The sequence below is a fragment of the Agelaius tricolor genome, unplaced genomic scaffold (assembly GCF_023055355.1).
Source record: "Agelaius tricolor isolate 1412-34295 unplaced genomic scaffold, bAgeTri1.0.p SCAF_13, whole genome shotgun sequence".
NCBI lineage: Eukaryota > Metazoa > Chordata > Aves > Passeriformes > Icteridae > Agelaius > Agelaius tricolor.
The window spans coordinates 17,952,721-17,974,711 of record NW_027269273.1 but is presented as its reverse complement, the minus strand read 5'-3'; the positions used below and the strand labels follow the sequence as shown (position 1 = coordinate 17,974,711).

At 51.5% G+C, this 21,991-nt stretch overlaps 3 protein-coding genes across 10 annotated transcripts in view; 2 read left to right on the top strand and 1 right to left on the bottom strand.

The window, feature by feature from the left end:
* The first annotated feature begins 377 nt into the window (after positions 1-377).
* Positions 378-11,452, top strand: CUEDC2 (CUE domain containing 2). Of its 5 annotated transcripts, none has more exons than XR_011681061.1 (11): positions 378-535; positions 1,337-1,466; positions 4,464-4,555; positions 5,346-5,489; positions 5,813-5,874; positions 7,306-7,443; positions 8,278-8,433; positions 8,778-8,839; positions 9,098-9,182; positions 10,502-10,562; positions 10,934-11,010. XR_011681061.1 is itself a non-coding variant. In XM_071439016.1 (11 exons), the coding sequence occupies exons 3-10, from the start codon at positions 4,482-4,484 to the stop codon at positions 10,517-10,519; spliced, it is 753 nt and encodes a 250-aa protein (XP_071295117.1). In that variant the 5' UTR covers positions 379-535; positions 1,337-1,466; positions 4,464-4,481; the 3' UTR covers positions 10,520-10,562; positions 10,934-11,010. The 5 variants fall into 5 exon arrangements, 4 of the variants coding, with proteins under 4 accessions (XP_071295117.1, XP_071295116.1, XP_071295114.1 ...); XM_071439016.1 differs by having other exon boundaries at positions 379-535; positions 8,278-8,447; XM_071439015.1 differs by lacking the exon at positions 9,098-9,182 and having other exon boundaries at positions 379-535; positions 7,306-7,439; positions 8,277-8,447; positions 10,934-11,452.
* FBXL15 (F-box and leucine rich repeat protein 15) lies at positions 9,772-16,702 on the bottom strand. Of its 4 annotated transcripts, XM_071439007.1 has the most exons (5): positions 15,346-16,005; positions 14,859-14,902; positions 14,292-14,542; positions 13,064-13,566; positions 9,772-12,689 (listed from the first exon to the last, which is right to left on the bottom strand). In XM_071439007.1, exons 1-5 carry the CDS (start codon positions 15,378-15,380, stop codon positions 12,500-12,502), a joined length of 1,023 nt encoding a protein of 340 aa, XP_071295108.1. In that variant the 5' UTR covers positions 15,381-16,005; the 3' UTR covers positions 9,772-12,499. The 4 variants fall into 4 exon arrangements, with proteins under 4 accessions (XP_071295108.1, XP_071295112.1, XP_071295110.1 ...); XM_071439011.1 differs by lacking the exons at positions 14,859-14,902; positions 15,346-16,005 and adding an exon at positions 16,489-16,702; XM_071439009.1 differs by lacking the exon at positions 14,859-14,902 and having other exon boundaries at positions 15,346-15,997.
* A 702-nt stretch (positions 16,703-17,404) lies between these two features.
* The window catches only part of PSD (pleckstrin and Sec7 domain containing), a 42,445-nt gene continuing 37,858 nt past the window's right edge, over positions 17,405-21,991 (top strand). The window contains exon 1 of the mRNA XM_071439000.1: positions 17,405-17,581. The gene's annotated coding sequence lies outside the window, so the exon portion shown is untranslated. The remainder of the gene's footprint in view (positions 17,582-21,991) is intronic.

Genomic DNA, 21,991 nt, shown 5'->3' with positions numbered 1-21,991 from the left:
CTCTGCTCCTGTCCCCATCCCGCTCTGCCCTAGGCACACAGCAATCCTGCAGACTGGCAGAATGGATGATTATTCAGCAGCTCGTCGAGCCTGGGTGTGCTGCGTGAGTCTTTAGCCAGGAGACTGCGCGGGGCGGCAGCTTGGGAAGCATCCCGCGACGGAGCTCTGGCTGACCGAATGGCTGGGCAGCCTGGCCCAGACACCCGAAAGCGTGTTACTCTCAGCAGGAAACGCGTCTCTGGCACTTGGCAGCGAGGAGAGCTCCGGGGACCCTTTCCCGGGGTGGCTCCGCCAAGCGCCCCCATCCCTCCCGCCGCGCCGCGCCTGCCCGGGCCGCTGCCCACAGCAAAGATGGCGGCGCGGGGAGCGGCAGCGCGCAGCCGCCCTGCCCGGCCCGGCCCGGCCCCGCCCCGCCCTGCCGGGCCGCGCGCGCCTCAGCGGCTGGCGGTTGGCGTGGCCACGTGACGCGTTCAAGCGCGCCGCGCGGGCCCCGCGCGCAGGGAGGACGGCGCGGCGGGGGCGCGCGGGCGATCAGGTGACCGCTAACCCCCGGCGGCGGCGGCGCGCGCCCGTTACCGCCCCGCCCGCGGGGACGCGGGATGTGGGACACGGGATATGGGATAAGGGACACGGGATACGGGACTGGGAACCCGGGACACAGCGCCGGGGAGCCCGGGAGTGGGGCTCTCCGGGATCCGCAGCACGGGGGGCGGGAGACGGGCCAGGGGGCCGGGCAGGGTAAGGCGCAGCCTCCGGGGTGCGGGGACCGACCCACGGTGCGGGCGGCGCGGCGGGGGGACCCGGCCCGTGCCCCGCGTGTTCTGGACACTCTGCGGCCTCGCTGTCAGCCCCCGGCAGGGAGTGTGGCCCGCCGGTGGCGGGGAGCAGCCCGAGCGCGCTGAAAGCTGCCCGGCCCGTGTCGCCGCTCCCGCCTGGGGCTCCGGCCGGGGCCACCTGCACAGCAGAACACCGGTGCTCGCTCTCCGGTGTGTCTCCTCGAAGCCTCGAGAGACAACTCCTGCTCGGCCGTGGCGATGAGGCCAGCAGTGCCTTTGCAGTATGTTGGTGATGTGCAGGGACCACTGCTGGCCTTGCTGCATGAACCGTGGATGTTGGAAAACATTGCGGCATCGCAGTGAATTTGAAGGGTGACAGGTATACCGTTCTCACAGCCACGTTATCCTTTCACAAAGTACATTTTATCCCAAAGAATAAAGCTGCACCCTCTGTGTTAGGGGAAATGGTCACAAGTGATATAAAGCATAAAGACACCAGTATACAGAATGATTCTCTTGTGCTCCTGCTTCAGCTAATTCAGCTTTCCTTTCCCATAAAGGGGTTCCCTCATTCATGGCTTGAGCCTGGCAGGCATAGGATGGACTGTCAACTCCTCTGCAGGCACTGAAGTGACTTCACAAACAGTGGCCGTGAGCCGAAGACCTCGCACAGTTGACACATCTGCTCCGGTAAGGGCCCTGTCTCAACAGAATATCCAAGTGCAGCTTTCCAGTGTAGATCTAGAGGGGAGGGCAGAGCCTGGCCACTGGCATTATTATCTTCTATCACTGTAGTTTACTGGGACTAAGCTATGAACAAAAGTCTTATGTTAATTTTAGAGCATTAAGCAGTTAATTGTGTTAACACTCACAGTGACTTCAGTCTGCTTTCCCATAGCAGCCACACTGTGAAAGCACTTTCAGGGACTTCTTTAGCAAGAAAAACAAAAAATAGAAGCACTGAAATTGTTTGTAAACTGTCATTTAGCCTGCTTTCTTTTAAGCCAGCAAAGTTTGAGTTAAATAGTTCAGTGGAGTATAGCCACAGCTCATTTTCTGTCCTGCATGTGTGTTTTGAGAAGTTCGCTCTGGGCCTGTATGTCACAAGCTGCACTGAGGGGGCCTTATATCCCAGAGCAATGCACTTCCCCAAGCACAGACACACCAAGCAGCATAAGACATGCTCTGTGCTTTTTCAGAAAAAAAATTCAGAGCTCAGTGAACCATCCCTGTCCCATTATTCACTCACTGACACTTGAGCTAAATGAACCTTCTCAGATCATATTTACATAAACTTGCTCTAACCTGTTCTGAGAAACATCCAAGGATACAACACCCACCTCCTTCCACTTGAAGATACCTCTAGTCATCGGTAGGCAAATTTATGATCCCATAAAAGTTGATATACAGTTCCTTAGTTCAGAAACATTCTTCTAAATTGCTTGAGTCTGTCTTGTTAGTAAAAAGTCCAAGGCTCTCAGTCATTCCCATTCCATCACATTGACCATTTGAGAATGATTACTGAAGTTGGAGTTGAAAGAGCCTTCCAAAACAATCTAGCTGTATGCAAACAGTTCAGATTCTTGCCTTTTTTTTTTTGAGGAAGACAGATTCATACCAACTTTTCTTCAATATACCATAAGTACCTATTTCATGCACCACAAGAGCAATGGTACTTTTAGAGGGATATTATTTCTACATTTGTTTTACAAAAAGCCCCACCAAGCCACCAAAATAAATTTGACATTAACATGTTGGGAAGGAGAATACAAGGGGATGGAGATTGTTGAGATTGCTAGGTTCTCAGGACTGACAATAGGGTAGGAAACTGGCCAAAGCATCTAATACAGAAAATGAATAATTTTCACATTCACCATTTGAGAACTGATTCCACTTTTCTCTGCCTGAGGTTATGTGATTCAAATAAGCACTGCTGGCATTTCAAACTAAGCCTGACTTAATTAGATGACATACAGTGCTCCACTGCTCACTCCTTGATAAAAAACCCCAGTGTTTAAAGACTGGGGTTTGTCAGAAAATGACAGGAATTTCCAGGAGCTGAAGCTTTCATGTTCTGACAGGGCAAAACTGTAAGGCTGTGAGCAGAGCAATAGGAGTATCATTTCATCATATGCTTTTAAAAATAGATTCTGTGCAACATGTTACACAGAACCCATATTGCAACAAGAAATGCAGAAGGAGTTTCACAAATTTATTTGAATCAGTGAGAACTAGTGAAGTGATCTTAAAACCCACATTGCAATTATGACTGGAAGTTTAGAAGTATGGTAACATCTTTTCAGGAAAACTGAGCTCTCAGGAGAGTGATTTCTCTTGCCTTTGGGTTGTAGATAATTTTGTGCATTGTAAATCACTCACACAAAACTGAGCACATAGGATAAGCTCTCCTAGTGAATCTCCCCCTTAACTATTGCAGGTCATCACTAGAAGAAGTGTAGCATTTGAAAGTTTAATGCAGAAGGAGTTTTGATGTCCCGAGTTATGTAATTCTAAATTTGGCTGAGTGTCACGGGGTGGTTTTGTTTATATGCTGCTAACTCTGGAAGACTCCTCTAGTTTGGAAATGCCAAACCTTTCTGATTCCCATGGGACACCAGAATTGTCTGTTTAGTAAGCTATATGACTGTTCTATGAGTTCTGTCAAACAGGCCTGGCCAGGTCCTAGTGTAGTTGAAATGAGAGAGCTGCACTGATGGGAGCATGATGACCCTTGGAACCTCTCTGGCCAATGACCATATCAGTTTCTCTAAATGCAAGGCTGGTTTCCTTCCTGGGAAGAACTTGGTGCTTATACCAAGAATTTGTCCACCCAGCAGCTCTGTAGACGCCAAGGGGAAGGAATGGTTAAGAAACAGCTTTTTTCCACCCTGTTCAGTCCAGGCTCAGTACTGACAGCCAAAGCAGGGCTGTGGGCAGCCCCCTTCTGCCACTGCTTCTGCAGGAGCTCTGTGATTCTTAGAACTCCCCTGAGTTTTGGGTTATCAAGTGCCCCTTGTTGCAGCTGCATCAGCTCTAGAATGGCTCATTTACCGAGCACAACAACGGGCTCCTGTTTGGGCAGGATTCCATTGGCAGTCCATGCCTGACCTGGAGACCTTTGATATTTTGGCTGGCAGACTACTTGTCTGTGCCCTGCTTGGTATTTCCCTGTAAAATATACTCTAGGATGTCCTTTCTTTAGGAGACATTACCCTTCCTCCCACTCATTCCTGAGTCAAGTCCAAGCATCACTGCATATGCTCTTGGCTGGAAGGTCCACCCCTTTCTGCAGGGAGTGTACAAGCCTACTCCCTGTTTCTTCCTCACTGGACAGCACAGTCTTCCAGCTCAGAAGAGGTCCCTGGTTCCTGCAGCTGGACACATCTGCATTTCCAGCTTTGCTTCCCAGAGGGGACTTGTTAAATGTACGGTACAGCTGCATACTGACAGCATCAAGACAGTCAGGAGAGGCCCAAGATATTGGGCTCCTTTTTCCAGTGGATCCTCATACTGCAGTTTTTTATGGATATCTTTGCCTGCTGTTACCGAGAGATGACAAGATATTGGAGAAGTTTGTGAATTGTTCTCATGGGAAGAGCACACTTGCCTATACCATACCTGCATTTTGATCTTGATATTTTTATTTTATTAAAATTACACAGAGTTTTTCCTTCTTTTTTTTTAAAGGAAAAGGCTTAGAGAGATATGGAGATTGAAAGAATCATTCAAGACACACTGACACGCTTCATCCAGTCCCACATCCCTGCAGCAGATCTCAGGTATGTTGAGATAGGCAGTTCCAGTATCGTTGCTTCTGCATTGTCACTCTGTGCATTATACTGAATTCTGTAGTTTTCCTGTATTTTGTATTGCTCCCTCTTAAGTCAGATCCAGGATGTAGGTAATTTGCATAGGCTCTGATGGGAATGCTGGAATAACTATAGTTTAGCATTGCAATCTAGCAATGGCATTTCTTTGATGAGCAAGATGATTAATTTCCTGTCCAGTAATACCCATTAGGATATGGGATTTCCTTCATTCCACAGCGCTCCCAAATGGCTTTCTGAGCAGGATCATCTCTGTCAGGCCTCTCCCTGTTTTGAGCTCTGCCTGCATGCAGAGATACAGCCACCTTGAGGCTGGAACACAGCAGCAAGCGTGTTCCTGACACCAGCGTGGAGAGCAGCAAGCAGAGAACACTGTATCCCACAAAGTGTAACTCACCTGAAATACCAGTCAATATAGAACAGCCAAGGTCTTGAACACCTGCAATATTTTGGTTAGCTCAGCTGAAGCACCCACAGGAGCACAGCCTCTGGAACACACACTGGGACTTTCATTCAGTGCTGCCCAGGCAGTAGGAACACATGCACTATTTATCTGTTAATGCTTCCCTCTCAACCGCTGACCACCTGCTACTTGGCCTTAGGGGTGGTATCTCCTCATAACATACAGTCACATAGGTCCTGCTGCTGTATTAGAAAGACACAAGGTTAGGCAGAATGGGGATGGAGAGAAAGGAAAAAATGGGCCTGCTGACCTTGCTGTCTGTGTTCTCTTTGTCTCCAGTGGGATGGATGATGTTTTCTTCTCTTACATCACGGGTGTCCTGGAAGAGCTGGGCTCACCAGAATCCCCTGAAGAGACTTTTGACATGGACACCTTTGTGGAAATGATGGAGGCATATATCCCTGGTTTTGCAGAAATCCACAGGTATGTGATTGTTACTGGTTTGTATGTGTATGCCATGCATCAAGGGCCTGGCCCCAAGACCCCCAGTACTACAAATTCTTTTGTTATATCCAGTTGAAAATGTATTAGTACTAAACCTGAGCCATCATGATAAGTCACTCTTTGCCTGAATACACAGATGCTAATCCTAATATAGTTTGCAATTAGGTCCTTGGTAATCTGAAATACCAGTTGATTTTACTGGGCTTCCCATCAAGCTTTGTCTTTCTATAAAATGGTAGCCAAGTAGGAGAGGCTAGTGCTTTTATTCTTCATGCTTATTATACAGCTTCTGTCTCTTGCAGTGGGGATGTTTGTGAAATGATGTTCTCCCTCTCAGAAAGGCTTTGTGAAGCTCGCAACAAAGGTGAGTTACACAAACAATGTCAGCACAAGATCTGTACATGTTTTTAGCCTTAATATTTGGAGTTGAACAATGTCACAGAAAAAGTACAAACTTGTTTGCCACAGTTAGGAACTCATAAGGTGGCCCAAATTGATTGACAAGTTTGGGGGTTTTTTTCCAACAGTCAGGTTTTTCACATCAACAAATGGGAGATGGGAGGTTGGAGTCATATGGAATACTGTCCAAGACATACTGAAGTGAAAAACACTTGATCAATTCTCCAAATACCTCTATTGAGATCAAAGCCAGAGTAATAAGAAAGAACTAACTAATTCAGGGCTGCTTGTTGAAATTCTGCTGTAAGTTAATTCTGAAAGAGGATTTCTGCCTGCCTCTGATAGCCATCTGCCTAAGTGGCACTACCACTGAGCAGCCTTTATCAGGTACATCATCAAATAGGGTATCCAGCTGAGTGCATGGATACAACATCTAACTTTGAGCATCCTCAAAGCTCACTTCCTGTTCATCCATGAACCCTGGCACAGATGCAAAATCAGTGATGTGCTCTGACCTGCACTCTGCAGGACTGCAGAAGACTACGCTGTGACAATGGCCCTTTCTAACCTCAGCATTCACAGGCCAGCTGGATTGCTGTATCAATTAACTCCATGGGTACTTTCCACTAAAGAACAGACAGGTTGCAGTGCCTGGATATCAAATCTTTCAGGACATAACCAGTCTGAGTTTTGCTGGTCTAGCAACATCACTGCTGCCTTGCCAGTAGGCTACACAATGTAGAATAGACAGTCCTGTCTTTTATCTTTCTTGCTGCTTTCTTGAACTTGACAAAATCTTCTGCTCTGCTCCCCTGCATCCTACCCTTTGAGGATTCTGATGTAGCCAGAGTGTGGAAGGAAAGCACCATTCCAGTCTTAGGACAGAACAAAAGTGAAATGGTTCTTCCTACAGTGGGAAAAAGAGCCTGTAAAAAAAGAGATGCATCAGAGTAACCTGATCACAGGATGTGCTGGCTTGCATGCAGCCTGAGGACTACCACAGTGTATTCCCAAGTTTAAAATCAAAACTACACCTTAGTTCAAAGAGCAAATACCAGGGAATTCTTAGAAATAGAAGTATCCACAACTGAAGCACTAGTGGACTGAGAATTGAAAAGTATAATTGAATTTGCAAGCAGCCCGTGCCCTTTACAGCCTGGAAATGCAGAACTCGGGCACTCCAGCATGTGCTAGCACTGGCTTCCTGCAGATCAGTGGGAGCAGAGCTGCAGCTATCCCTGCTAAGGGCAGGAGAAACAGTAGTGCTTCCAAGTATTGTCACTTAAGAAGAGATTTGCTTTGGCACACAATGCACTAGCAATCTAATGCCAACAGAAAGCACAGAGCTCTAGCCTTAGTGGGACTGTTCCTCAGGAGATATCACTGTGTCTTTAAGAAAAACTTGGCCAAAAGGCTGTGGAAAGCAGGAGTGAAGCGTCCTCTGAAGATCTCACCAAGGGCCAGGAGGCTGGAGCTGGAGCCTGCAACGGGGAAAGACTGTGCACTGTAACAGACGGAGCCGGGGCCCAGGTAGGAGTACCCCGCAGAGGAGCAGGAACACTGGGACAGGCACACAGCACTAGGCTACCAGCACCACCTGAGGGCATTTTCCAGCTCTGGACAGCATAGGCTGTGACACAGCATCACTTCTGTCCATGATCTTCTCCATTGTATGGCCTGAGCAAGACTGTCAGAAAATTATGTGCTGACAGACTGTGAGCCAATGCTCTGGCTCGTCCTTTTCAGTGGCTGGAAAGGGTAAGCAAGAGCAATGGCTCAGAGAGCCTGTCCCAGTGCCTTCAGAAATCCCACAGCAGCTACAGGTACTGCAGTACCTTCTACATCAACCCCAGCTTCCTCCCCCACACCCTGCTTGCTGTTTCTCCAGTACTGATCTATTCCTGCTCTGCAGTACAAGCATTCTGTGTCCACAGCGTTCTAGAAAATGCTGCTATGGTGATGCCTTCTGATGTAGCATCAGGTCAGTGTTTAGCAGGCCCTTTCCTTTCTAATCAAAGTACATATAACTTCACAAGGTGGGCAGGAGTCAGGCATTCGCACCACAGGGTCCAGGAAGCTCACTCACTCTTAAGCATGGCCACACAGATGAGTCAGGTTACAGGAGCCGTGCTTTAAAGCAAGGTGAAATACAGAGGGAGGAGATCAAAGGAGAGTGAGAGGAGTTGGTCTTTCCAAAGATACAGTCCCCTGTTAGCTTCAGGAATCAGATTTAGTAACGGTGGTAAGGAGAGAGAGCTTTCAGCAAAAGGCAAGCTGAATTTCCTGACTATGAAAAAACAGAGGCCCTTTTCAGTAGCCCTCTCCTCACTGCATCCCCAACTTACCACTGTCTCTTTCTCCAACTAGGAAGGTGCTGACTTGAAGGATGGGGTGGAGCTGCTCCTGGAGATGTTCCCAGCCTGTACTGTGAACCAGGCAGAGAAGGCTCTCGCCATGACCTTGGGGAACTTGGAAGAGGCAGTGCAGTTAATTGTGGAGGAGAAGGTGGAAATAGGCCCAGCAGGTGCGAGTGTGAAGGTACTGTACTCTGACCAGGGTGGCAGTGGGCCAAGGAGCAGGGCAGAACTCAGGGACATACAGGTGCCACAGCTGTCTGCTACAAGCAGAAATTTTGACTGCAGAAACTTTATGCACAATAAGCCAGGAGGATCATGCAGAGCGACAGCTCCTCTCCCTCCCCTGGCTCTCCTAGTATAGGCTGTGCCCACCAAGGCAGGACCCCAGTGGAGCTTGGCTGGCACCTCTTTCCCCCTGGAGGGCTCCACCAGCAGCTGGTTTCACTGAGCTAGCAGGTAAGCTGTATGCCCTGTTGTTGTGCTATTCACACACCAACTTGTCTCCTCCCAGGAACTGGCACGGCCTCGCAGAGCACCCAACCACGAGGAGCTAAAACAGGTCATCCTACAGAAGTAAGTACCCAGCAGCAAAGAACCCCTTGTTTTGCTCCAAATCAATGAAGAGGTAGCAGTTTGGGGAACAGTGTGGTCTATAAAGAACTAGGGGTGGGTATTGGCTGAACACATCTAAGCACAAATACAATCATCAGCTGGGAAGAAGGGGAAAAAAAAAAGAAAAAACCAACTAACCAAACACATACACACAAAAAACCCCAAAACCCAAACAAACAACCCACAAAACCTAAACATAACATGTTTGGTTTCTTTTAGAGCTCTGGCACAGAAACACATGACCTGTACCAGCTGGGTCACGGCACTGGCTGCGTGCAAGGTTTCAGCCTCCTATAGATGCAGTGTAAGTCACAGTGCTGTTAGCTGAGGTCCTGGTTAAAGGTTCAAGGCACAAACATCATGCTGCAGCTCAGGTAACAAACACATGGTGACCTGTAGAACTACAGTAACTCATTCATACCTCCATTCTTGGAGACAGTCCAAACAAGGTTAAAGATACCTTCAAGAGACTGCCTATACAACAGCACTGGGAAGATTAAATCTCAATTGCTGAAGGTGTGAATTCAGTGCATTTAAAGAAACCTCTCTGAAGTCCTATGGACTTCTTGGGAATGAAAGTTTACCTATATTCATTTCTAAAAGCATTCAAACAGAATTCTCAATGGGAGAACCCACACTGTGGTTTCATCTGTCTGCTTTAAGATCACATCTTTCATGAGTATCCTCATGCAGGCATACAGCTTCCACACGTCTATCCAGCCACATCTTTTCCACTTTACATTCTCCCCAGGGACAAAATAAACAGTCGATAGGCTAGGAAAGATAAAGCAAGGCAGAACAGCATCCAGGCAGAAGTAGTAATCCTTGTCCTTGCCCATCTCCTGTGCAGGCTCATTTCAGAGGGACAGGCAAGGGAACAAAAAACCACCAGCTTCTTGTTATGTTTCTGAGAACTTCACTTTAATGACATTTTGGCAACATCCTGTACTTTGAACATCACTCAAGCACAGGTACAGAAAGCAGATGGCCATAGCTGAAGATACACAAGAGTAACTATACTAACTACTGAGGGAGAAGTCATGGTCACCTGTGCTAAACCAGCACCAAAATCTCAGAGTAGCAACTCAGCAGTACAGCAAGCAAATGCCTGGACCCTGATGTTTCAATTACATAGGAAATGAGGTGATGCTTTTATCAAGTTGCTTCCAGCACAGACCTGTTTCACAGTCAAGTAGTAGGAGGAGTGTGAAAGGAACACCATCATTCAGGGCAAAAGCAGACAGATTGGTCCTGTAATCTCACCTATGTCTCATCTGGCTGCCATCGCTAGCACTGAGAAGGAACAAAGCTGCCCTGATGGCAGAACACAGCAGACCTCAGTACCTCTCTCAGTTCTGCAGTGGCTGTCAGCATTCTCAACCACCTGAGTTTTCAATACCCTTCACATACAGCTAAGGATGCCACTCCAGGAGAATCCCGCTAGATTCTCACCAGAAGGGTGACATACTTCCTGCCCATTTCACCCAGAGGGGAACATCACGTTTTCCTAGCTGCAGTCTAGGCAAGTAGGACACAAACCAGCCAGGGGAGAAGGGACATAGGCTGTGAGTAGCCCCCAGTAATGTATGTTAGAGTGTTCACTGAATGCTTCTTGTGTTTCAGATACATGATGGTGGATAGTGCAGACGATCAGAAAACACATCGGCCAGCTCCACCCAAAGAGGTAAGCAGGCCCAGCTCACCAGCAGTTTAAATGTCCCAAAGGTTAAAATAAAACCAGGCTGCAAGTCCAAAAAAACAACAGGGCAGGCCAAAGGCAGGTCTGTTCATAGAACCTGTCAGTCAAAGAGGGAAGATTAGCTCAGTTAAGGTGCTGCAGGAAATGTCAATTCTTACCTTTTCTGACTACCATGGCTCTTGCTCCCTCCCATCAGATAGCACCCTTCCCAGTTTTGGCCAAGATTCCCAACACAGACAATGGTAAAGCAGCCCACCCACTCACCTCCCATAGTGCAGCTCTGCTTTTGCTTGCCCCCTCCATTTCTCTAGCAGTGTGGCTGTCCATCCACTTGTGTTGGTATCTTTCCTCTCCAGGCTCCCAAGAAGTTGATCCGCTATATTGATAACCAGGTGGTGAGCACAAAAGGAGAGAGGTACAAAGACATCAAGAAGCCTGAGAGTGAGGAGATGAAGAGAACCTACATCAGCCTAAAACCAGCCAGGAAGTATAAGTTCCACTGACAGCCAGGTCATCCTGCTCTTCAACCTTCCACCTCACTGCCAGGCATGGCAGGATGGATGTGTGGTGGTAGGAATGAGGTCGACTTCACCTGCTACTAACTTGAACTAACCTGGAAGCCAGGACACTGCTTTCAGTTTCCTCAACTAACCTGGCTGAGCAGACTTCTCTCCTTGTGTAGCTATCCCTCTGCCCCCCGGGGCACACTGCAGTGGCTCTCCAGGACCTGGGCATTCTCTGCTATTCCTTGCATGGGACATTTTTAGATCTGAGATGTGGCATGTGCTTTTGCAGCAACCTTTTAACAAGTCTTTGTGCACTGTTGCTTTGAGTGCCAGTATTAATAAAGATGATGTGAGTTGGTGTGTAGTTCAGCCAGAGTGTGCACATGCATTAAAACACTGCCTCCAAAGACAGGAGCAGGGTCATCCTCTCTTCCTCTAATTACTCTCTTCATCACGTTCTCAAGATGCAGCTGCTGTTTGATTAATTGCCTAGCGGATTAAAGGGCTTAGGCTCAACTCCAGCACTAGGCTCCCCCTGCCAGCACAATCTGCAGCTCTCTCCATAAACTCCAGCTGATAGCAGAGTCAGTGCTCCTGCCATTTCTCACCACTGTTGAGAGCCAAAGCTCCAGCCACACAACTGGGAGCAAAATACAGTAGTAGGCCTGAGCACTACTAAAATATTAAGTCAGATGCTGGAAGAAACAAATGGCAATGACCAACTGCTTTCAGTGACAGCACAGCTAGGTTTGGCATTTTTCTGTCAGTCAAACTGCCATTTGGAGCACAATTCCCACCTTGTTCCAGCCTAAACCAGCACACTAGGCCTGGGCAGACACACTGCCTGTACTGGGGCCATGCTAGTCCTTTGGTGCCAGGCTAGCCAGTGGCTGTGGGCTGGAGCTTAGGCTCACTGCCCTCCTCCCAGAGCCCAGAGGGGCCTGCCCTCTCCCAAGAGGAGGGTTGGTAGCTATTCTTTCTGCTCCAGCTGGTCTGCTTTGTTCCACAGCTCTGCTGGCATGCCCTGCACACCTACCCCAGGGGACAGTCCCCCATCAAATACTCCCCTCCTTTCTGGACAGCTGCTGCTTAAAGATTTAAAATACAACAAATAATAAGTCCTATCTATCAGCTGGCCTGACCAAGCACCTGTTCAGCACCATGGTGTTCCTGCAAATCACTCGCTCTTTCCACGCCACTGCAGAGGGAGTTACTTTCCCCAGAGGCACCAATGAAGTCCACTTATGAGCACTCAGTGGCTGCTACACAGCCCCAGAGGAAAGAGTGAGCTCCACTCAGGCCAGCCTCACCAATGGGACTGACCTCTCCCTCTGCATGTCCCTACAGCAGCCAGTTCCGGCATCCTTCTGGGATCCCAGCATTGTGTCAGTCCCCCCCTCCCCAGCAGCAGCAGTTCTAGATCTGAAGGTTGATGAAAGGGGCGAAGCCAACCACATCCTGCAGCAGAACGAGAGCCCTCTGCAGCGGAGGCTCCACATCCAGCTCCACCCCACGGCTCCGGAGGATGCTCAAGCTGGACTCAGCCACGTTGTGGCAATGCTTGACCTTCAGCGAACGCAACTTGGGACAGTACTCAGCCAGGACCCTGCCAAGAAAGACAACATAGGCAAGTTGCAAGTCAGGACTCCCAAGTGCACCGCTCACACTCCTCTTTACTCCCAGCAGCCTAGCGCTCATGACTGTGCCACACATGCACCATACTTTGGGGACAGCACCGTGGTGGTATGAGATAAAGTCAAGGGACATCCGGATCCCAGACCTATCCTCCATGATATGCTGGGAAATTTGCTGTCTATAGCACACAGTGCTTCCCTTGAAGGGCCTGCTAGTGGCTTCTCTCCCAGACTAAGCTCTCACTGCTTTCAGCATGAAGAAATATGACTTTCCTCTCTGGTTCTGTCCCTCTCCCCATCCCAGACACTTGCCATCCCCACTCTGGCCCCCCATGTTGCATAGTACCTGATGGAGTCATTCTTGACTCGTAGACACCCCGTGAGGTCCAAGTGCTCCAGCTCTGGGCAGCACTTGGCAGTCTCCTCAACTGCCACGTCGCCCACATTGGCATTGACAGCCAGTGACAGAGACTTGAGCCTGCCACACTTCTGCACCAGGTAGCAGATGGCCTCGTCCTTCAGCTGGCGACAGGCCGTCAGGTCCACAGCCTCCAGGGCCTTGCAGTGGTCAGCCAGGCTGCGCAGGGACAGGCTGTCCACCCACTCACAGTGAGCCAGGGAGAGCTGGCGCAGCTGGGGGCAGCTCAGCGAGATGGCCACCAGCGCGTGGCGGCTGAGCTGGGCACAGCCCTTCAGCTGGATCTGGTGCAGGTGGTGGTTCTGCCCAATGACTGGGAGCAGCTCCCGGTCCGTCAGCCACTCGGAGCAGTTCTGGAGTGCCAGCTGCTGCAGAACTTCATTGTCCTTCAACAGGTTAACAAAAGCGGCCCGAGGGATGGCAGGTCCGATCTGCATGGGGAACCCAGGAAGAATGAGGCATCCCCCCAGGGTTTCAGATAAGCCTGGTCCCCACCAAATACTCTCTCCCCTCCTCTCTTCTTCTGTGACAATAGCGACCAAAGCCATCCCCTGTCCTCATCCCAAGGCAAACTCTACCATCAGACTGCTCACTTCATGCCAATGCTACTGCCACAAGCTAGATGATACCCTGGTTTCTCCATCCCACATTATCACTCCTGCATTTATATTCTCATGATGAGCTCCACACCTCTGCTCTCCAAATATCCCTTTGCTAGACCACTCTGTGTCCTCACAGAATAGCAGCTACTCCAGTCTGTCCCAGGCAGTGGCTCCCAGGAATAGCACCAACGTTCCCTAAAGACCAAGCAGAGTTATCTCCCATCAGACCCAACCTACTGCACAACTTTCGTGAGGACATGCCACTCCAAAACTCCAAACTGCCAGCCAGTGCCCCATAATGGCCTGGGTGGAGTTTCCAAGCTTACTCCTCCCAGGGCCTCTTACTCAAGACACTGGCATTGCTGGGCCCTGAATCACTGCCTCTCCTTCCTAAGCCCATCTGTCCAGTTTGACACCTGAACTATTAACCCAAGCTTCTGAGCAGAAACTACCCTCCTTGCCTACCCTTTCTTTTCCCCACATAGATGCTCCCCCATTAGTTCCAGAGCAGTAGGACATCTGTGTCCTCCCCCAGCCTCAGAGCCATCCAATACCTGGCTTGAGTCAAAGCAGCGCATGTTGGCCAGGTACAGCTGGATGAGAGACTGGAATGACTTGCTGACCCTCTGCAAGCTCAGGAGTTGCTGCAGTGGCAGATGACAGAGGATATGTGGAACCAAGATGTCCTCCCAGGGCAGGTCCAGGAGGCATCCCCTGGTCGGGGTCACGCTCATCATCAGACACCAGAGAGCCAGGCTACTGCAGGAGCCAGGCAAGATCAGCTCACACCTACTGCCGGGTGCCTCTAGAACAGCCAAAAAGAAAGACTCAGACTCGGCGACGATTCCCTCAATCAGCCCACAGGGAACAGCCCCTTGGCAAGCAATCAGCAGGGCACGTGCCTGCTGCCTGCATCACCACCTCCCCAGCCTGGGACGTTCACTGCTCAGGCATCCGAGTCTACCTGCCCACAGTGTCCTCCAGGAGAGCTTGGGTGGGGCTTTCCACCAGCTGCTGAAGGAGGCCCCGTCCCTCAGCGAAGCAGCAAGAAGCTGCTGCAGCGTTACCGCAGCAGTCGCACAGTAGCTGTGCCCAGCATTCGTGTCCGAGCATCGCTCTACCTGTCAGCCAGTCCCCGCATCCAGTGCCGGGCCACTCGGGCACCCTGCCAGGGGGAGAGACCAGGCGCTTGCTCCTTCCCGCGGGAGAAACAAGGCTCCGGGCTCCCCGCAGGGAGCTTCCCTCCGAGGAGCGGACGTTCAGCGTCGCCGGGAAGATGAGGCCTCGGGCCGCGAAGGGAAGGAGCAGAGGGGTCCCGGCAGCCCAAAGCCCACCGAGCTGCGGCTGGAGGCCGCGGTTACACTCGGCCCCAGCACAGTCCGCACTTGGGGGGGATCCTCACCCGAGGCCATTCCCGTCCCGCCGTCCCAAGGGGCCTCGCTCGGCCCGAGCCGCCCCCGGCAGCCCCGCCACCGCAGCGGGGCGGCCGCCGGGACCAGGAGACCGTCCCGCTGCCCGCCGCCGCAGCGCCCAGCCCAGCCCAGCCCAGCCCAGCCTTGCTTTGCTTTGCCTTGCCTTGTAATGCCCTGCCCTGCCTTTCCCCGGTACCTGCGGCCCCGGCGGGGCTCTCCCGGCCGCTCCATCCGGCGCCGCACCCGCCCTGGACACCGGCGGCCGCCCGTGACGTCACGGCGGCGGGCGGAAGTGCGCGCGCCCCGCCACCCCACCTTCGGCCCCGCCCCTGGCCGCGCCCCGGCGGCGGAGCGCGCTACCGGGAGCGGAGTGAGGCCGCGGACCGCGGCGGGGAGTGCCGGGCGGCACAGTGGGCCACGGTAGTCACAGGTCCCACTGGTGTCGCAGCGACTCCCGCAGGCTGCTCCCAGCGGCGCGGCGCGCACACCGGCTCTGGTGGCCCAGCTCACGGGGCGCAGCCGCTCCCCCGCGCACAGCGCCTGTCCCAGTTCCTCAGTTATCGCAGATCGCTAGGGCACACCAGATCCCCATGGACCCCGTTCCCCGGCGCACTCCGGTGGCTGCAGCCCCGCAGCTATCCCGGCTCCCCAGAGCACACCGCCTGTCCCAGTTCCTCGATTATCCCGTTTCCCCAGCACACGCGAGATCCCAGCGCACACCAGCCACCTCAGTTCCCCACGGCCTCAATTCCCCGGCGCACACCGGTTGCTCAGCCCCGCAGCTGCCCAGGTTCCCGGGCGCACACCGGCTGCCCCCATTCCCCACAGCTCCGGTTCCCGGCGCACACCGGCTGCCCCCATTCCCCACGGCTCCGGTTCCCGGCGCACACCGGCTGCCCCCATTCCCCACGGCTCCGGTTCCCGGCGCACACCGGCTGCCCCCATTCCCGTTCCCAGCGCACGCCCCAGCCCCGGCGAGCGGCTGCGCATGCGCAGCGCGGCGCCGCTGTCCGTTCAGCACTACGCGGAGCCGGGACCCGCTGCTGCCGGTGAGCGACGGCCCCGCCAGATCCCCCGGCCACCGGCCCGGCTCCGCGACTCTTCCAGCGGGCTGTGCCGCCCTTTCCCGCCCGCAGCAGCGGACAGATCCCCGGGAAAGGCTAATCCCAGGAGCTCGCAGTTCTCATAACACTCCCGACCGGCAGCCACTGGGCCCCGCTCCTCCGCCGGTACCGGGCTGTCCCCGCCCCGGGGCTGCCCGCGGCCCGCCGCTCCCAGCCTGCATCCTCGCACGCTGCCAACCGGCTCCTCGCGCTCCGCTCCCCCGCCGATGCCCCACCTGCCTCCGCAGCCCCGGGCACAGGGTGGGGTCCTCCCCTTTGCCCGCAGCCCCCGCGGAGAAGCGGCCCGGGCTCCTGCCCGCGCAGTTGCCATAACGACCCCGTAGGAACGGACGCAGCTTCTTCCTCCCCGCTGTCGGTTTGGAGCGGGCACCGGCGGGCACCCGGTCCGCGTTGGTGCTGCACTCGCACACCACACCTCCGTTATCCCAGATAACACCTCCGAGCCGGCACAGAGCCTTGGACTCCATCTCTGTCTCGGGACTGAGACCTGCTGACTTGTGCAGCATCGAGCTGCTGATTACTGCGGGCATAGAAACTATAAATAAATCCACCTGGCAAAAGAGTAGGGCCCACAGACAGTAAACAAATCCCAAATCCCTGGTCCCAAGTTTCCTGGAAAGCAATGATCTGTCTGTGCACCCTGCTCTGCTCATTTCCTCAAAACATAGAAGCTGGTTTGTGGAAAGGTCTTCTTTCCTCCGGGGGTAACTACCCACCCTGTCTGCCCCAGAACACATAGCACCTGCTCCTCGAGGATTCCAGTGGCTCTGTGAGTTAGCACAGTGCCACATTTCCCATTTAAAGGACAAGTGATGCAGGGTTTTAAATTTTCTGTTGTAGTTAAGAGTGCCCTTGGCCATGTCCTGGGACAGCTCTTTCTTTCCCTGTGGTGATAGCACACTGTTCTTGGCTTCCCACTGTGAAATGGAAAAGTGCCACCTGGCAGAGTCCCTTAATGTATGGAATCACTGGGCCTATGGGCAGGAGTGGTAGAAGCTGGACATGAGGCTGGTTAGGGCCACTAAGGTTTATAAGTGCCCCAAGGGCCTGGGAGCTCTTGGCCTGTGAGGGGTTTGGCTGGTTTGCTGGCTACAGCTATTGAGATGTTTATGTGAGGTACTAAGAATTATGGATACTTTCCAGCTGTGAAATGTTCATATCGGTCTGGTTTTTTTTTTGTCCACAGGCTGTTTGCAGATGCAGAAAGAGCATCAGAGACTGTTAGTGTATTGTAGAGGTGTGTGCTGAGACACAGCTTTATACCATCAGGATGTTCAGTGAACTCAGCAACCCAGGTCTACACCAATGGTAAGGATCCCAAACCAGTACTGGTTTTGTGCTCATGTCTATCAAGTTTTCCTGCATGCAGAGCAGTGGTGAAATGGCTGTACAGCACTGCAGTACAGGGCTTGGGGGGTGTTATCCACTGTAGCTGTGCAGGGAAGGGACAGCTCTAAGCAGACAAGCTTGAAGAACCAGAGATTTGCTCTGTTCTGCTCAACCAAGATTTGCAGCAAGCTTCTGGCTTTCTGTTGGAATATATTCTGCCAAAGTTGGGTCTGCATTTCTCTTGAAGTGTCTGTAAGTCTCCTTTTTAAGCTTCAGTTGGATGCCCATTTTTAGTTGATTCGTAATACCTCAAACAGGTCTGCCAGAATAGCTTTCTGAGTTGGACCTGGTGAATGCTGGGCTATGACACCTGCAGTTCTTGCAGGACAGCTGGGGGAGTGTATTGCACAGGTACCTTCAGCACGCAGGGGACGCTGTTCAGCCCCCTGGCACTCCTGTTATCCCAGTGGCCACCGATGTCCTGTGGGGGAAAGCAGGGCTACTGTGTCAGGCCATGAGCTGATCCATAGTAATGAACGACCAAGCTGAGCACCAGGGGGAGGAAGCAGATTAGCTCACAACAACTGCTGCTGCTACAGCTTTCGGGTATATTTCTTGGAAACATACGGTGCTGACAGCTTGCAGAGCCAGGGCATGGTGTCTTTAACCTCATGAACATCCCCTGAAGTGAACAGAGACTTCAGCCAGCTCGACTGCTGCAAGGTGGTGCTGATGCACAGCTATACTTCTGAAGAGTCTTGAGAAGCAGTTTGGTCATCACTTCACCCTTTAGGAAGTGGAGATGAGATTTAGGAAATTGGGCCCTGAAGGAGGTGAAGTTTTGTGGTTAGAAGAGCTAGCCTCAAGCCAGGAACACAAGGGATTTTTTCCCAGAGATGCTCCTGATTTTTTAGCTATAATGGGCAAGTCTCCCCCACTTACGCCTTTTGGCTTTTTGCTTGTACTGAAAATTCATCTATTTCCATGTCAGATGTGTATTCAGATATTGGCTGGGTTTGTGTAAGCCTGCTGGGGTTTCCAGAAGCTAGTGCTGTCCAAGGGTACAACTTATTTTTAGGAGATCAATATGATGCCAAGCCAACATTATCCCAATGTTCTAGGATCTGTCACCCCGTGTGATGGCTTGGCACCTTGCTGGCTAAACATCTTTAGCCTTGCAAAGACTTTGGGGCCATTTTCTTTACGGTTTTCTACTAGTCTTAAGTGGGAGAAGAAATTTGTCAAGATCTTGTCAAGGACACCAGTAACTCTGCAGTATTCACTCCTCTTAGATGTGAGAGCTAGGTGAATGCAGTACCACAAAAATTCAGTAAAGCCCCTCAACATGGATTTTTTTTTTTTTTTGAACTCTCACCAGGTTCTTTCAAAGGATCTGGCTCCATCTTTTCTCTGGCTGCAGGATAAGTCTGACAGCCCCCATCACTCTCAGGGTTGGAGTGGACCACAGCTGGACTTCTTGGTTACATGGGAGAAGGTATTGAGCTCATAGGGTTAGCTCTGCTGTCAGTCAGTGCTGAGATTGCACAGTGTAACCAGACACCATTTCTAAGTTGGTAAAACAAGAACACATGGTGACTTCTGTTCAACTCTTCCCTGTACATGCCACCTTCCTACTTCTTATTCAGAAAATAATTTGACTATACAGTCAGGACTAAAAAAAAAATAAATAAAAAGAAGTAAGGCAAGACCAAGTTCTGCAAGTCAAGGTTGAAAGAGGATTATGCATAGGAAGCTCCCAGCTAAACAGAAATACAAGACTGTTTTGCAGCATCCCACTCATGAATCCCCTGCATTCAATTGCTCAGTGTGTCCTTTGAATTTTCTTCCACATATTTTCATGACAGCCATTTTGCTCAGTTTTCTGGCTATATTTGTAATTACTCCTCTATAGCTGACCTTCAAGGCCTTTTACACAATCCTGGATGTGACTGTGTTCTTCCTGATCTGGGTCAGACTGTGTGCCTTGGGCTTACTGTCTCTTGTCAGCATAAAATACTCTGTATTCATTGCTCTCATTTCCCTTTACACCCTTCCACCTTTCCCCATGTGAATCTTGAGTCTGAAGGTATGGGGAAGGGATCACATCTCATTGCTGCATACATTAGCTGGAGAACAGTCTGAAGATCGGTGCTGCAGCACAAGCCTGTCCTGGGAGGCTACACCAGAGTTCGGGTGATTTGGGCTGTTTCAGACTAAATTTGTCTCTTTGGTGCAGTGACTCACCGTGGTGAGGCAGGTCTGGTGAATGACCTGCTGGCACCCAGGAAGCTCTGTCTTCACTGGAGAGCTCACCCTGCCACTCAGAAATCCCTTGCTTTCCTTCAAGACCATCTTTGCCTGAGCATCTTTTTACCAAGAGATACTCCCACACAATTGTTCCCCTAACTGCTGTGTAGGGAGATTATTTATGGCTCAAGCTGTGCTGAGGCCCCACCTCCCACGTCCCCAGGACAGGTTTTATCATGCTGTCATTTCTGCCTTCATCTTGACAGAGCAATGCTGGTGCAGGAGGAAGCCTGCTCCCTGTGCGGGTGCTGCCTGGGGCTGGGACAGAGTCTGAGATGATTTCTTTAACAGCAGGTGGGCCTGGGGCATTACAGAAATATGTTGTTACAGCTCATTCTGAGGCCCAGCATACAGTGTTTGCTACAGCCTCCCTACAACTCTACTCTTCCAAGCCCCTGTTCCTCCTGCAAGAGGGAGCAGCACAAGACAGGGAGCTGGGACACTGGGTAGGGCACTGGCAGATGGGCAGGCAGCAGCCATCCCTCATGTAGAGTCTGCATGGGCTCTTCTCTCTGGTAAGACATTTTGCAGTCTGTATCCTCTTCTAGAATGTCTTTTGTCCTGAAAAATCCCACCACAGTCCCACATGAGTGTCCCATACAGGGGAGCTGCCAAGAGGCACAGGACAGTACAGGTTTGCTCTCCCCTGTTCCAGGTCTGGGTGGGAGGGGCTTCAGGAAGGATCTCCAGCACTGTCTTTTTGCCCTGACAAAGCCACAGAACAGCATTTGTACAGGACTATCCAAGGGAGGGTGTTTTCACCATTTATCTTTAACCACAAGTCTAGTGCAATACAGATAAGTGCATCGACCCATTAAAGACTTGGCTTGTCTGCAATGGCTTTTGTAATATATGACTAGGATGTGGTTGGGTGTTGGCACTGGAGGTAGAAGGCATTAATTAGAGGCATGTAGTTATGGCTAGGCCCTGAGGGAACACATGCAACTTAATTGGTTGCCCTGGAGCCCTCAATGCGGAGGTGAGGGGAGTTCAGCTTCCCTTGCTTTCACTGGGACTCATCACCTGTGTGGCTGGAGCTGCTATTTCCACAATGCTTCCAGTCAGTTGGGTTGAGAAGAGCCCATGTGCTGATGGAGTGACTGTCCCCCTTTGCAGGCCTACTCTGTGCCCTGAGGCTATAGTACAGCCCCAGTGATTTTGACAGCTATGAGGCAGAATATGCCCTTACACCCTTTGCAATGCCTTTAGCTCAAAGCACACCAGAGTGGAAATGGCTCTGACAGCTGCCCTAGGCTCAGAGAAGCAGCCCTGGGGTGCAGCTGCAGCACCTTTCTAGAGACTGATCCAGGTGCCTTAGGGCAAGCTGAGCATGAGCATCTCCTGGAGCCAGCTGCAGGAAAGGGCTCCTGTCTAACCCCTCTTCACCCAAATTTCATCCAGATCTGTACAGTTGTTTGGACGTTATGACATGTCAGGTTGATCTCTTCCAAGGTGGGAGTTCATCGTTGTGCTGCCCTGATGATATCCAGACCCTTCTGCCTTTGGGAGGGAAAACTCTATTGCAGACTTATGAAGATGACTAAGGACAGTGCTGGCAATATTTAGAAAACCCCTGGAAGCTCCCTTTTGCAGGACCTGGGAGCCAAAAGGGATGACATGGAGTTGAGTGGACTCTAATACAGGAAGGACATGGTACCTGCAGGCAAGGACTGGAGGTTCTGAAGTACCCAAGTGATAGTAAAGAGGGTTCCCAGTGCACTGCACTCCTAGCTCTCTAGCTAAGCCCACTGGATTGGAGCTGGGAGTGTGGGGAACATCTTGTCCCCTTCTGTCATCTGCCAGAGGGGTTTTCTGCTCCTCCTGTCCTGCATCAGCTGGGGAGGGATTCACAGCAGGAGGGATCAGGAGAGCCAGGGCTAAATCCTGAAAAATCCTGATCCAAGTGAGGCTTATGTCAGTGCTGGCCAGACCCACGTATGTGGACACATCTTTCATGAGTTTTAGGGCTGTGGGAAGGTGAGTGGAATATGGAGCAGGACACTGCAGGGAGAGCAACAGCTACAGCATCGTCAGGGAAAACACATGCTCTGGCCAGAAATGTGTTTTCTGTGAATGATCTGG

Coding starts and splice junctions, on each gene's coding strand:
- CUEDC2 (XM_071439013.1), top strand. CDS start 4,482: ATGGAGATTGAAAGAATCATTCAAGACACACTGACACGCTTCATCCAG. Junction 7,444..8,277: donor CGGAGCCGGGGCCCAGGTAG/GAGTACCCCGCA, acceptor TCTCCAACTAGG/AAGGTGCTGACTTGAAGGAT. Junction 8,448..8,777: donor CAGCAGGTGCGAGTGTGAAG/GTACTGTACTCT, acceptor GTCTCCTCCCAG/GAACTGGCACGGCCTCGCAG.
- FBXL15 (XM_071439007.1), bottom strand. CDS start 15,380: ATGGAGCGGCCGGGAGAGCCCCGCCGGGGCCGCAG. Junction 13,567..14,291: donor GCTGCTTTGACTCAAGCCAG/GTATTGGATGGC, acceptor TTCCCCATGCAG/ATCGGACCTGCCATCCCTCG. Junction 12,690..13,063: donor GTCAAGAATGACTCCATCAG/GTACTATGCAAC, acceptor CTTTCTTGGCAG/GGTCCTGGCTGAGTACTGTC.